The sequence below is a fragment of the Aspergillus affinis genome (genome assembly GCF_023601865.1).
Source record: "Aspergillus affinis strain CMG 70 chromosome Unknown NODE_1_length_919884_cov_86_970707, whole genome shotgun sequence".
Classification (NCBI taxonomy): domain Eukaryota; kingdom Fungi; phylum Ascomycota; class Eurotiomycetes; order Eurotiales; family Aspergillaceae; genus Aspergillus; species Aspergillus affinis.
Window position 1 is genome coordinate 322,920 of NW_026515782.1, and position 13,353 is coordinate 336,272.

Genomic DNA, 13,353 nt, shown 5'->3' on the forward strand with positions numbered 1-13,353 from the left:
AAGTCTGCATAAAATTGCAGATATATGCAAGGGATAGGTGGATTCGTGCGTGTAGCAAACATTTCAACCCCGCGATTGTGATTCTCCTAGACACTCAATTCAATTCCCAAAGATCACCAAAATGGGGCTCACCGGCTTCTGGAAGCACCTTTCGTCAAAGCAGCTTAATCTTACAATTCGTGCCTTTTCCCTTATTTGTATTTTCTTCGAGGGATATGACCAAGGTGTGATGGGAGGAGTCAATTCGGCGCCGAAATATGTCACTCAAGTGAGGATTGGAAATGCCGATGGGACTGTCACTGATGCGACACATCAGGGTGGCCTTGTCAGTGTGTATTATCTTGGGTGCATTTTCGGCTGCTTTGCAGGTGGCTGGTTAGCAGACCGGGTTGGTCGCATCAACGGTCTCTTTATCGGCTCGCTGTTCGCTCTTGTAGGGGGCGCTTTACAAGCAGCTATCACCAGCTCAGACTTCATGTTGATTGCGCGCGTAATAACCGGCATCGGCACAGGAGGTATGCTTCTCATAGTCTATCTGGGTCATTCAAAATCATGACTTGACGCTTACTCACTTCTGTCTAGCATTGACTGGTATAACCCCGGTGCTGGTATCGGAGACTTCTTCCGCGGACCATCGAGGCGGCTTTCTGGGCTACGTCTTCATCGCCAATTGTAAGATGCCTTCTTTCACATTTCTGAATCAACATTGATGAAACCATAGATTTGGGTATCTCCATTGCGTATTGGTTGTCGTTTGGCCTTGCGTTTATTCAAGGGGGCTACTCCGATTTCAGGTGGCGCTTTTTGCTGGCTTTTCAGTGCATTCCAGCTCTCTTTATTGCTCTCTTTGTCAAGATACTCCCCGATAGCCCACGATATCTGGCATCGGTTGGACACAATGAGGAAGCTAAAGAATTGTTAGTACTGATTCGAGGCAGCAAGGCTACTCCCGAGGTGATTGAACGAGAGTATTTGGAGATCTTAGCTGCTTCAAGAAACAGCAAGCCCAGTTCGCCAATCCAGTTTGCTAAAATCCTTGGAAGGGATGGCAAACCTGGAACCAATTTAGGTCGGCGGGCCTGGTTATGCGTTTTTCTTCAAATTATGGCATCTTGGACTGGCATCACAGTGAGTATTGACGCTGGTATGGACTCACTTGGGTAGTGCGCTAATCCGTCGCTTAAGGCTATCACGGCCTACTCTCCAATTCTTCTCGGTCAGGCTGGGTATAGTGAAATCACGCAGAATGGACTCGCCGGTGGTGTGAACACTATTGGCATTATCGGGACAATAATCAGCGCGCATATCGTCGACCGCTTTGGCCGTCGACACTGTTTGATGCTTGGCTCCGCGATTCTGTTTTCTGTTGAGCTAGTTGTAAGGGTCCCTGCGCTGTTAATATCTCACGTTCGCATTTTAATCACACAATTAGGCTGGATCAGTGTATGAAGGTTCTCTTCGGAATCCTGACAAAGCCGCTCAGTATGCCCCGGCAGCTGTGTCGATGCTCTTCCTTTTCAACCTGGGGTAAGTGAAATTAGCCCCGCTGCCTTTCCAGCCATTCGTTTCGTGCTGAATGATGTATAGATATGCCGCTACATGGGGAACAGTGGCCTTTCTTTTGCCGACAGAGATATTTCCCTCGGAATTGCGTGCCCAAGGCAATGGATTCGGCATCACAGGCTGGGCTATTGGGGTTGGCATGACCACTCTCGTTAACCCGGTCATGTTCGACAGACTGCAGAGCCGGAGCTATTTTCTTCTTGCCGGTCTCAATCTCCTTTGGATCCCCATAGTCTATCTCTTATATCCCGAGACGCGCAATCGATCATTAGAATCAATCGAGGCCCTGTTTTCAACATCGAGCCCGTTTTACTGGGCCATGGAACGAGCCTACCAACAGCATGGGAATGTGCTTTCGGAGCATGGAATCACCATTACTTCCGATGAGGAGACCAGCAAATCTATCGTGGTCCCAGGGTATTCGCAGAAAGTGACATCAGAGAGTTGATGGATTGTATTTTCTGGGCACGTAATGACCATCCATGTATCATACAACTGGGATAGACAGCTGGAATGCAATATGGGGAAAGCAAGATGGAGCGAGCGGAAATTAATCCTGTGGTTTGGTCATGTGTCCTGCCAAAATGTCGCCTGAGGTGTTAGTGTGCCTTAGGACTTCTATACAATGGCAATGTTTTATATATGTTTTTCAGTCACTTGGCAGTATGTATTGTAGCTATAATTTGAACGGCCGGTGAAACGATTGAAAGCTAGTAGACCGATAACATTATCCAGTTACTCGAGCGAATATACAGTCAGAGTAGATGTCCTCGCCTTGTCTATTTCTATAATCCAGTACTTCGATGGATGCACGTGACAGTGTGCTTTCTTCGCCCGCCCGCGCAGATGCTCGGGTGTCATCTCGTTTAGATCTTCCCCGCTTCATTTGAATCTGGCAATGAAGACTTCCAGATATTCCTCTTCCCGTCAAAAGGCATGCAAACAATGCTCAAGTGCCAAAGCAAGATGTGATCGTCAGCGTGGGCGTTGTGCGAGGTGCACGCAGCGCGGTCTGCCCTGTGTGTACCCTCAGGCAGCAGGCACTGAAGACCCTGTCGACCCCGAGATTGTCGATGGCCGGTTACCCAGTCCATTTTCGACGTCCGATGTCTCCTCACTCTTAAGCTCCAATGTCCCACTCCCGACAATGAACGTGCAGCAGAATCTCAATGCCGGAGTTGAGCAGCTTACAGAGAGCAATCCCGTCAACCACCCGAGAACCAATCGGATCAGCGCGAGCACTCTAGCTACTGGAAAAGAAAGATTGGCTGGATCTACGCGTGTATCTGAAGGGCTGGATGACCTCGACTTTTCAGCTCTTGAGCTGATATGTCCCATCGATGACACTGCCATAAGCAATCGCTGGCTGAACGCCTATATTCCTATGCCTGGACAGGCCATCAAAGAGTATCCTCCCAACGTCACTGCTTTCATCTATCGAATGTTGAAGTCTTATGCCGCAGTGGCAGCCCACGGTCGGGGCATTCTACCGTTTGTCCATGCTACCCAAATGAGACCGCGACCGGCAGGGTCACCCCTTGCTTCTTGCCTGAGCCTGGTTAGAATATGCTCGAGTCCTCTGCCTGGCAGCGAAGCCACTACGGCCAGCGTTCTGCAACGAGAAATGAATAACGTTTACGGTCAATGTGATGAGTTCGATGACGAGGATCAGCTGGCTGCCTTTCAAGCGTATCTAATCTACGCAATGGTGCTATTTTTCCGGCTCAGTGGAGCTTACAATGAAGTCTTCCGCGAAACAATGATAAATCTCCAAAGCCTTGCCCGCTCTTCAGCTCAGCGTGGGCTTGTATGTGCGGCTGATCAACGACGAGTGCGTCCCAGATGGGAAGAGTGGGTTGTTACTGAGACCAAACGACGGGCCATCTATGTGATGTATCTTCTCGATAGCATCCTCTCGACACAAGAAGGCCTTCCCACCTTTCTCGGTACAGAACTTCAGGGACTACCTGCACCGGCTAATAAGCTATTATGGCAAGCACAAAGTCGCTGCGAGTGGGAACGCGAGTATAATGTTTACATGGCGGAATGGGCAGAAGGAGGCCTTACCATCGACGAACTTTGGCCTATGCCTACTGATTTGGACAAGACAACTATTAACAGAAGGCGAGCTAGGGTGGATCAATGGCTCGAAAATGTCGACGAATTCGGAACTATGCTTTACGCGATCATGAGCTGCACGCACGGTGGCTGAAACAAGATAAATTCTATCAAGCATGTTTCTCCGCTTCTATGGTAAGTATTACTATTCCATGGTCATTGAAACCCGACTTAAACGCTTGTTGTTGGTGCATAATTGAATCCAATTCATTCTCTAAAGCACTAGTCTAGGATTTCTCGAGGGCCTGCAGAGCCTCGTCAAGAGTTATTGTTTTCAGGCCCCATTTTGGTAGAAGAGTCTCAAGCATCACTTTCGAAAAGGCTTTATTTTGGTCCACAGGTAACTCGAGCACATTGTCGGTTATCACATAAATGTTGAAATCCAAATCAAACAACCGATAGATGGTGCTCATCACGACGCCAGAAAGGGTTAAGCCGGACTAAGACATTCATATTAGACCAATGTGGGCAATGTGGTGGCCTTCACTACAATTATAACAGTATCAATACTCTGTGCCTTCAAGATCTGCTCCAGGCTATTTCCCATGGTAGCAGACCATCTTGTTTTGTGGAGTACAATATCTTTCTCGTCCAGCTTAAAACGAGGGTCGATCTGCACTTCCGGGGGGCCAATTTCGAAATTGCCAAATGGTGCGATCAGCTTGGCAAACGGCGTGTTGGCCTGCACTTCGGGCTGGCCGCTATTGAAAGCATGCGTGGAAAAGATGGTCAAAGGCCCAGGGTCTTTCCGGTGCACGGCATCATTCCACACGGAGCAGTTAGAAATCAACGCCTGGCCCTCGGTCGTATTTTGAACGGCATTGATGAGCACCGACATCCAATCCAAATTGAGGACTGCACAACGTTCACCAAAGCTAGGCGAAGTATAGTTCAATTGCGCCGGGGAATCCATCTTAGCGAGAGGAATTGAAGGAGGATATGAGAACCGCAACAAGTTTACTAGATACTTGGCGGGGAATGTGAATAATTATATCTTTTGGTGTGTACATCCGTGTGCTTGGGCTGCATTTTCTAGTCATCTTTAAGATGTCCATGCCGGCAGAGTTGAGATTTCTCAACTCCGGAACCCTGGCGCGGGACTCCGAAGTCAGCTCCGGGCCAGGAAAACTAACTTCCCTTGACCCTGATGTCTTGAAGCATATTTATAGAAATGACGGTCATCTAGGGTCTATTCAAACCTCATGGATTCCGACTACTGGATCATCTACCGACTCAATCAATCGTTAATTGTTGCAGCAAAAATATGACTTCCAATATTCAGAACTCGCAATCTCAATCCACGCCACCTCCAACTACGGCTCCGGAAGCGCCTTTCAGTATATTCGATAAGAAGCAGAAAGCCCTGGTCGTGCTTCTTGTTTCGACTGCTGCGACTTGTAAGTCCGTCAACACAGTCACATTTCTACTTTGCTAACTTCTGGTAGTTTCGGGTTTTGCTTCGAACATCTACTTCCCAGCCCTTTCCACCATCGCAAATGATCTCAATGTCTCCGTTGAACTCGTCAACCTTACCGTTACGTCATATCTTATCTTCCAGGGCCTTGCACCAAGCCTCTGGGGCCCAATTTCCGACGTAAGGGGTCGCCGAATAGCATATACCTGCACGTTTATCGTCTTCTTTGGCGCATGTATCGGTCTAGCAGAAACGAAGAACTACGCCACCCTTATTGTTCTCAGATGTCTCCAGAGCACGGGCAGTGCGAGTACGATCGCAATTGGCTCCGGTGTCATTGGCGATATCACGACTCGGGCTGAGCGCGGGGGCTATATGGGGATCTTTCAGGCCGGCCTTCTTGTGCCTGTTGCAGTAGGACCGGTCATCGGAGGTGCATTAGCAGGATCTCTGGGATGGAGGTCGATATTTTGGGTCCTTACTATCTACAGCGGAGTTTTCCTGGTTTTTCTAGTGATCCTACTACCCGAAACGCTTCGATCGATTGTTGCGAATGGCAGCCAAACACCGTTAAACCCGTTCACTAGATATCCGTTGACGGCGTATCAAAAACTAACCAGCGTCCAGTGGAAAAATGAAGAGGAATCATCTCAGCCCGCGCCTCGGAAGCAGATCGACGTGACTGGACCCCTCCGCATTCTCATTAGCAAGCATGCAGCTCCTATCATCATTTATCTCGCAACCTACTATGCTGTCTGGCAAATGAGTATCACGGCCATGTCCACTCTCTTCAAGGATCGTTACGGACTCAGCGAAATCCAGATCGGTCTCACGTTTATCGCCAACGGTGTAGGTTCGATGATTGGAACGCTTGTGACTGGTAAAATTCTCGATGCAGACTACCGCCGCGTCAAGCAGAGTTTTGAAACATCTCCGGGTGACCTTGAGACCGAGACCGAGACTTTGGACACTGGCATCGATCGAGAAGAAGATTTCCCGCTGGAGAAAGCCCGCCTGCGGCTTATTCCAATCTTCTCTTTCTTGCAGTGCATCTCGATCATTCTCTTTGGCTGGACTATCCAATATCCTGATCGCGTTCATATTGCCGTGCCCATCGTGTCGACTTTTATCACCGGATGGACGGCCATTTCCACGCAGTCGCTTATTATGACCTACCTTGTCGATGTTTTTCCTGATAGGAGTGCGGCGGCAAGTGCGAGTCTGAACCTTGCGAGGTGTTTGTTTGCTGCTGGTGGTACAAGCTTCATCATGCCCATGATCAATAACATCGGGGTAGGGGTAGCCTTCACGGTCTGCGTGGTTGTACAACTCGTGTCGCTGGTCGGCCCACTGATTCAGTGGAAATTTGCCGCGGGATGGAGAAGACAGGCAAGACCCTAGAGTGCAGGATCTAGTCGTTCATGATTGCATGGGAGACGGTCCGTCTGGGTCGCTGGACCTGGCTATGGAACCCAGGTATTGTATTATGCTTAACCATGATGTCTCTCCATTTCGCTTCTTTACCTCTAGCTCTGTTGTACTTAGAATTTGGAATATCCTATAATCAAATTGGAGACCCAAAGGTGACTTGCTACCTATGAACAATTGAGACTCCATGAAATCCAGTTACGAGTATGGCATAACATCAATCCATGCCGTATAAATCAAGGGACTGTATACCTGGAAATCTCATAGATCAGGCCATTGGCCCAAACGGGTAATCCGGCGGCCGATCGGCAGAAAACGCGTGCCTGAGGATGGATCGGCCGGCCCAGCTCGCCGCCCGGAGAGAAAAGCGTCTGCCGTTTCCATCTTCCTCCGACCTTCAGTCTCCCCCAAATTGCGCCGTCCACATATTCAGCGGCCCACCATGTTGTCCCGGTCATTATGGAGAAGTCTGCGCTTGAATGCCCGGCGAGGTGTCAGCGTGCCTGAGACTCCCTATCGCTGTTTCTCCTGCACCGTTCGGGCGCAGAACCAATCGAACAAGTCGGATAGCGAACGAATGACCCATTTTGGCTTTACCAATGTCCCGGAAGCAGACAAAGAGTCCATGGGTTGGTTTTCCCATGACCGTTAGACGAGAAAGTACGACAACACTAACACCATCCACCGGACAGTGAGGTCGGTCTTTAGCTCGGTCGCCTCTTCCTACGATGCCATGAACGATTTCATGTCGCTCGGAATCCATCGCCTCTGGAAAGACCACTTCGTTCGCTCCTTAAATCCCGGATCTGCGCTACCCTCTCGTGACACCGACGCTGCCGGCCGGGGGTGGAATATCCTGGATATCGCCGGCGGGACGGGCGATATTGCGTTTCGCATGCTGGACCACGCGACCAACATCAACAACGACCGGGAGACTCGGGTGACGATCGCGGACATCAATCCCGAGATGCTGGCGGAGGGCAAGAAACGGAGCATCCAGACGCCTTACTACAATACGAATCGGTTGTCGTTCATGGAGGGCAACGCGCAACAGATGCCTAGCATTCCCGACAACTCCGTCGACCTGTACACGGTTGTCTTTGGAATTCGGAACTTCACCGACAAGCAGGCCGCTCTGGAGGAGGCCTTCCGGGTGCTGAAGCCCGGCGGCGTGTTTGCGTGCATGGAATTCAGCAAGGTGGACAACGATCTCTTCAACGCCGTGTACAAACAATGGAGTTTCAACGCCATCCCCATGATCGGTCAATTGGTGGCCGGGGACCGCGACAGCTACCAGTACCTGGTAGAGAGTATCGAGAAATTTCCCAGCCAGGAAGAGTTCCGAGGGATGATCCAGAAGGCCGGATTCATGATCCCCGGGCGAGGCTTCGAGAACCTCACTGGCGGGATTGCGGCGATCCACAAGGGCATCAAACCGCTTCCCCAGACTCAAGCTTGAGTCGTGCGGAGGTGGTGAAGATCGAGGTGATTGATTTATAATGTACAGTATGTAGAACTAGACCATGTCCACCTGAAAAAAATATATAATCCACTTCTGCTGCGACTGCGTCGTGTAAAAATGGGGATCTGCAATGCGTCAAGATAAGCGGCGATGGTGTCATTGCCATAAGTTCGATAATTTAGGGAGTATTAATAATGATTGGGGGTAACTACTGTGACAGACGGAATGAATAGTACCAACTCAAGACAGAATAAATAAATGATAGTATAATCTTCCGGTTCTCCCCTCAACTCCCTAGTTGGTGATCGATCGATTGACATTAGTCAACCCCCTCCGCCTGGACTTTCCCCGGCCGAGGCCGATTCTTTCCTGCGTCCCTCCCCCACCTTCGGAATTTTTCCCCTGTCGTCTCCCCTCCTTTTCTTATATCCCTCCAGGGCTCGAGTCCAGGAACGCTTTTCCCAGGCTCCTCCTGGGAGAAGACGATCTGTTCTTCCAATTCCACGCAGACGATGGTTCCTGCACCATGGGGCACCTCAAATCCCCGTTGACTCCGCTGTCCCCCTCCACGCCCAGCATGATAACGAATCTCTCTATTTTACCTATGACCCCTCCAGACCCCACGGATACGGACTTGTTAAAATCCCCCGGGAATCAATGGAGCACCTCAGTGAACTCCGCCGTCCATGTCATTTCCACGGAGCGCGCTGCCCTGGCGAATTTGGAACACCTGTACCAGACGAATCCTTTGGCGCAGGAGCATCTCGCGCGCGCGGTGAGCCAGATCGCCTCTAGTATTCGAAATGGCGGCAAATTGGTGTGTTGCGGGGTAGGCAAGAGTGGAAAGATCGCTCAAAAACTGGAGGCAACGATGAACAGCATGGGTATATACAGCGCATTCCTACACCCTACGGAGGCATTGCATGGTGATCTGGGCATGATTCGACCGGTATGCAGGATCTTGCTCTCCGTTTCACTTAAGAATTTCGTTGCTAATCTTCTGTTTCGCAGCAAGATACGCTGTTGTTGATATCGTTCTCGGGTCGCACCCCCGAGCTTCTACTGCTACTGCCCCATATCCCTTCCACCGTCCCGGTGATTGCCATCACAAACCACCTTCATCCGGCGACATGTCCGCTTTTATCCTTCCAGCCTTCCGACATGGGTATTCTCTTACCGGCTCCGGTGCACGAAGATGAAGAAACCTCGTTTGGCGTCAGCGCTCCGACATCGTCCACTACAGTAGCCCTGTCGTTGGGCGATGCCTTGGCCATCGCCACCGCCAGGCGACTACATACCACCCCGGGACGAGGGCCTGCCGAGATCTTCAAGAGCTTTCATCCTGGCGGGGCCATTGGAGCGGCATCCAACGTTACGACGCCAATGAGTATGTCGACTGTATCATTCCCGTCAACTAGTTCCGACGAACCGCAACAACCCATCTTGTCGTTTCCTCGACAGGAGGAAGCGATTCGCGTCCCACCCCTTGCTGAGATGCTAGTGTCGATCGACCAAATCCCGACGGTGTTTGCAGCGGGCAAGATACGCTTATTGAACATCCTCCTCACTGCTATCCAACACCCCAACGCCAAATCGTGGGTATCTTTGTCTCCCTCGGAGATCATCCCCCCACGACATCTTCGTTCTCTTTCGCAGAGCAGCTATGTGGATATGGAAGTTACCGCGTTCACCAGCCTCGGTCTCCCCTTCGCGGTTCCTCGCACGGACTGGCTGCGCGTTCCCTACTCAACAACTATCGAGCATGCGCGCCAGCTAGTCTCGAAAACCACCACATCCACAGGATCTCCGGTCACGGTGATCGCGGTCATGAAAGACCAGAATCCTGATGATCTATTGGGAGTCATCGAAGTCGAGGATCTATGGAATCAGTACGCTTGATCTACGTCTCCTATATCTAGTCCACTTATACCGATCTCTTTCTGTTCAACAACCATGCGCGAGTCCATCAATATCAACGATTGCTATGACTGTAATGTCCGTTTTCGGCTTTTTCTTTTCTTTTTTGGATATACAATCACATACACAATACTCTACAACTTCACTATACATGTCAATATATTAGATTTACTTTTGGCTTTGGATTCATAGCCTTGACTTGCGGTTAGATTACAATACACTATATCTATGGTTTGGTATCGGTGTCTACAAAGACATGCTGATTACCAGTTTTTAATTTTCATTCATTGGATTAACTGAAATAGCATTGAAGCAAACGCATCTATCTAGACTATGGATACAAAAATTATTGTTAGGGGTATAAAAGCAACTCGTCTTTTGAAAGACAACGCAACGGAACAAGCAACGTGCTCTATGGTATCTTCAACATTACTCGTAACAGGTCAAGAAGCAGCAAAATGGCTGCGCCAAAATATAGAAAATGGAAAACATGGCACAAGCAAGAAACTCATGAGGACAGAAAGCAGCGGTCAAAGACAACCACCCGAGACACAGAAAGGAGACCTCATCTCTATCGGTGCAACACCATGTCGATTTTCTACCACTCAGTGTGTAGATTCATTGTCCCCGCAGGCTTTCGTGTTTTTCCAGAAGCATGGCGCGTGTTGCTTTACCTTATAATTCCTCTGTGTGCTGGGAAAAGAGAATATAGCGAGTGAGAGCGGATTTGCGTTCGCAAAAGTGGTGTATATGAACACTAGGTGGGTAATGTCCGGCCAAAAAGAACGAGCCGCACTCAGATCGGAGACAGTGCCCGCGATGGTGAAATGAACATTCAAGGTCTTTCATCTGCCATGGCTAATCTGTTTCAGGGCAATGGGTCTCAGGACTGCTCCGTCAGAAAACTTTTGAAGTCAAAAAATTGCGGAAAAGTTAACGGTCTCAGCCTGATTCCTGTCGTTCCTTGCCTTTGTCGGTTGTGGAACCTGCCGTTGCGCCGTCATCGACATAGAGACCGTTTCTCTCGATGTAGTGGATAACGGGCACCGGGATCAGATAGCGAACGCTCATCTCACGCTTCAAGAAAAGACGGATCTTGGTGCTGCTGACGTCATTCTGAATGAGTTGCTGGATGACATAGATGTTCTTCTTCCAGGGTTGCAATGCTGCAAGGGCTTCGTCGATGTCCGTTCCGCTGCGCTCGACGATGAAAGACTAGAGAGAGAATGTCAGTCGAGGACTCGACCATAAGATTGGGATACTGTCAGGCCAGGCACACATACACCGTATTTGCCGAGAATGTGATCCAAATCCTCTTGACTCCACACGCCGGGGGTAGACATGGTATGGATCAAATCCGCCCCGGCCAGCAGGGCAATGCGCACCGGCTTGCGAGAGCCATTTCCAACCTCCACTCCTTGCCGCACTGTGTTAATCTCGTGGTCAAAGTGGTCCAGCACCACAGCAGTGGGCTGATATTTCTTCTGCATCGGTTCCCAGGTATCAACCATTAACCAATCGGAGGTCTGGTCCACGGCTAGCTGGCACATTGCTACTCTATAGAGGGGAACGACGTTCGGTCAGCTAACTCCGGGATCTCAACTCTGGCCACGCGAAGCAATTCCGTACCGATGTTCTGAGCTCGCCAATCCGGCCTTGCGGTACGCATCCGACACCGGAGAGAGGTATCCGCCGACGATTTCGAATTCCGAGCTAAACTTGACGTAATCGGCCGCCATCTCGAACATGCGCAGATGAAGATAAGTGATGGGAGAAAAGGAGCCGCAGGCCACCAGCAGCAGAGGGGTCTTCTCCGGGTCGTCCATCTTCTGCTTCAGTCGGAGCTCCGGGAAGGCGTAGTCATCGGCAGGAGCCGGGGGCAGATGAGGAGGGGCCTGAGGGGCGACCTCGGTCTGTTCGGCCATGATGTCGGTCATGGTTGCAAGAGTGAGCGAGTCCCTCGCAAAAGAGGGATGTTGAATCGTGGAAGTAATCTGGGGAAGAATGCCAATGTTTGGGTGGAGGGGAATCCGTCGTGATGGGGGGGAAGGAAAGGGAGAATATAAAGGCTGGTTGCGATCAGTCGGCAAGAGGAGGAAGTCGAGGGAGGACTGGATGCCTGCGGTTAGTCAGGTGTGGGGGAAAGGATGGCGCCTTACCCGATCTGGACGTTCCGGGCGGGGGAAAATTCTGAGATGCTTATGTAACGCCACCCAGACGGGTCGTCGGTGTGTCACGGGACCATCACAGGACCTGCGGGAGATCGATCACATCATCGGATTAATTTGCCTGATTCGGTCTTCTCTGCCATAAACATACCGTAACTACTCCGTATATACTACCCAATAATACTAAGAGAACCCTGGTGGTACTACCCAGAACTACGAAGAATTCCCCTGGAACAAATGGCCCTGCAGCTAGGATCGCACCGGATCCCTAAATAGACCTTATGCGACGGTAACGCAGCGGTATGTGTTAATTTACCCCGGCTGTCCGTTAGTTCGGAGACAACCCCGATAATATGGAGTAATTGCCCCTGGTAGGGTAGGAACGCTTCGGAACGCTCGAGTTAGCCGGCAAATTAATGCCGCTTCAACTTTCCCTGCCGTTTTTCGCCAACCGCTCTGCACAGTAGTTATTCAGGGGCTGGGTGTATTTGGGTCTCTGTTAATCTCAGTATCAATTTCCGGCAACCCGTGTTTGACTGCCGGTCCTCGCCATCATCAGATTGACATCGGATTATCGGTCTTGACGGTCATCATTGAGGTTCTCCGACTCGGGTTACATCTCACACTCTGGCCGGTGATAAGGGAGATCCAACCCCGCGCAGATGGCGAAATTGCCGGCGAAATAGTAGTCAATTCCATCCTCGGGCTTCTGCGACAGGGGAAGCCAGCAGACCTGAAAAGTTCCTCTGACAGACGTACTGGATTCAGACTAGTCCATCAGTCAAGTAGTACCGGTGCATATACACGGTGTGTTATTTATGAGACCACGGAATCGAAGGGGTCTGAGCACTAAGTGGTAGAGTTTTGGCATTTATTTCACATTCTTTAGGTTCCCTTGAACGAGGTGTGGCTGGAGAGATGGTGACGGTTTTCGTTTGTTGCCAAACCGCTGATCTCAAACGATGTACATATATATTCACCGTGTGCGATTGGCAGAGCTGGGAAAGGCATGGGTGATGACGGCCGAACTGGGCCAATCGTCTTCCAATTAATCTTAATGATAATGGAGACCAATAATTTGCAATCTCCTACGTTCCGATACACCGTTACAATTGCTGAAAGCAATGATGGACAACGGGATGGGGACAAGGTCTCATACCGAAGTATGTATGTATGTACCTGTGTCTTTCTCCGTCGGTGCAGTCGACTTCCACCAGTCTATCCTCCGCAGATCTGAACCGATCGCTGTTGTCTCCTACTTTTGGGTCAGGGCTCATGCATGT

The 13,353-nt window shown here is 50.2% G+C and overlaps 6 protein-coding genes across 6 annotated transcripts; 4 read left to right on the forward strand and 2 right to left on the reverse strand.

Annotated features, from left to right (window-relative positions):
- Nucleotides 1-121: 121 nt before the first annotated feature.
- Nucleotides 122-2,011, forward strand: KD926_004023 (putative MFS sugar transporter; the record flags this gene model as incomplete). Its single annotated transcript, XM_053094270.1, has 6 exons — nucleotides 122-515; nucleotides 583-672; nucleotides 722-1,128; nucleotides 1,186-1,377; nucleotides 1,433-1,527; nucleotides 1,588-2,011. 6 exons carry the CDS (start codon nucleotides 122-124, stop codon nucleotides 2,009-2,011), a joined length of 1,602 nt encoding a protein of 533 aa, XP_052961166.1.
- A 450-nt stretch (nucleotides 2,012-2,461) lies between these two features.
- KD926_004024 (Zn(II)2Cys6 transcription factor) lies at nucleotides 2,462-3,775 on the forward strand (the record flags this gene model as incomplete). The annotated part of the gene is made up of 1 exon (XM_053094380.1): nucleotides 2,462-3,775. The coding sequence occupies one exon, from the start codon at nucleotides 2,462-2,464 to the stop codon at nucleotides 3,773-3,775; it is 1,314 nt and encodes a 437-aa protein (XP_052961167.1).
- Nucleotides 3,776-3,908: 133 nt separating this feature from the next.
- KD926_004025 (cysteine hydrolase) lies at nucleotides 3,909-4,594 on the reverse strand (the record flags this gene model as incomplete). Its single annotated transcript, XM_053094491.1, has 2 exons — nucleotides 3,909-4,121; nucleotides 4,181-4,594. The coding sequence occupies 2 exons, from the start codon at nucleotides 4,592-4,594 to the stop codon at nucleotides 3,909-3,911; spliced, it is 627 nt and encodes a 208-aa protein (XP_052961168.1).
- Nucleotides 4,595-4,945: 351 nt separating this feature from the next.
- KD926_004026 (putative MFS multidrug transporter) lies at nucleotides 4,946-7,982 on the forward strand (the record flags this gene model as incomplete). The annotated part of the gene is made up of 4 exons (XM_053094600.1): nucleotides 4,946-5,078; nucleotides 5,127-6,453; nucleotides 6,791-7,152; nucleotides 7,216-7,982. 4 exons carry the CDS (start codon nucleotides 4,946-4,948, stop codon nucleotides 7,980-7,982), a joined length of 2,589 nt encoding a protein of 862 aa, XP_052961169.1.
- A 580-nt stretch (nucleotides 7,983-8,562) lies between these two features.
- Nucleotides 8,563-9,884, forward strand: KD926_004027 (sugar isomerase; the record flags this gene model as incomplete). Its single annotated transcript, XM_053094711.1, has 2 exons — nucleotides 8,563-8,934; nucleotides 8,997-9,884. 2 exons carry the CDS (start codon nucleotides 8,563-8,565, stop codon nucleotides 9,882-9,884), a joined length of 1,260 nt encoding a protein of 419 aa, XP_052961170.1.
- Nucleotides 9,885-10,844: 960 nt separating this feature from the next.
- Nucleotides 10,845-11,839, reverse strand: KD926_004028 (nicotinamide/nicotinic acid mononucleotide adenylyltransferase; the record flags this gene model as incomplete). The annotated part of the gene is made up of 3 exons (XM_053094822.1): nucleotides 10,845-11,117; nucleotides 11,186-11,459; nucleotides 11,532-11,839. The coding sequence occupies 3 exons, from the start codon at nucleotides 11,837-11,839 to the stop codon at nucleotides 10,845-10,847; spliced, it is 855 nt and encodes a 284-aa protein (XP_052961171.1).
- Between the last annotated feature and the right edge of the window lie 1,514 nt (nucleotides 11,840-13,353).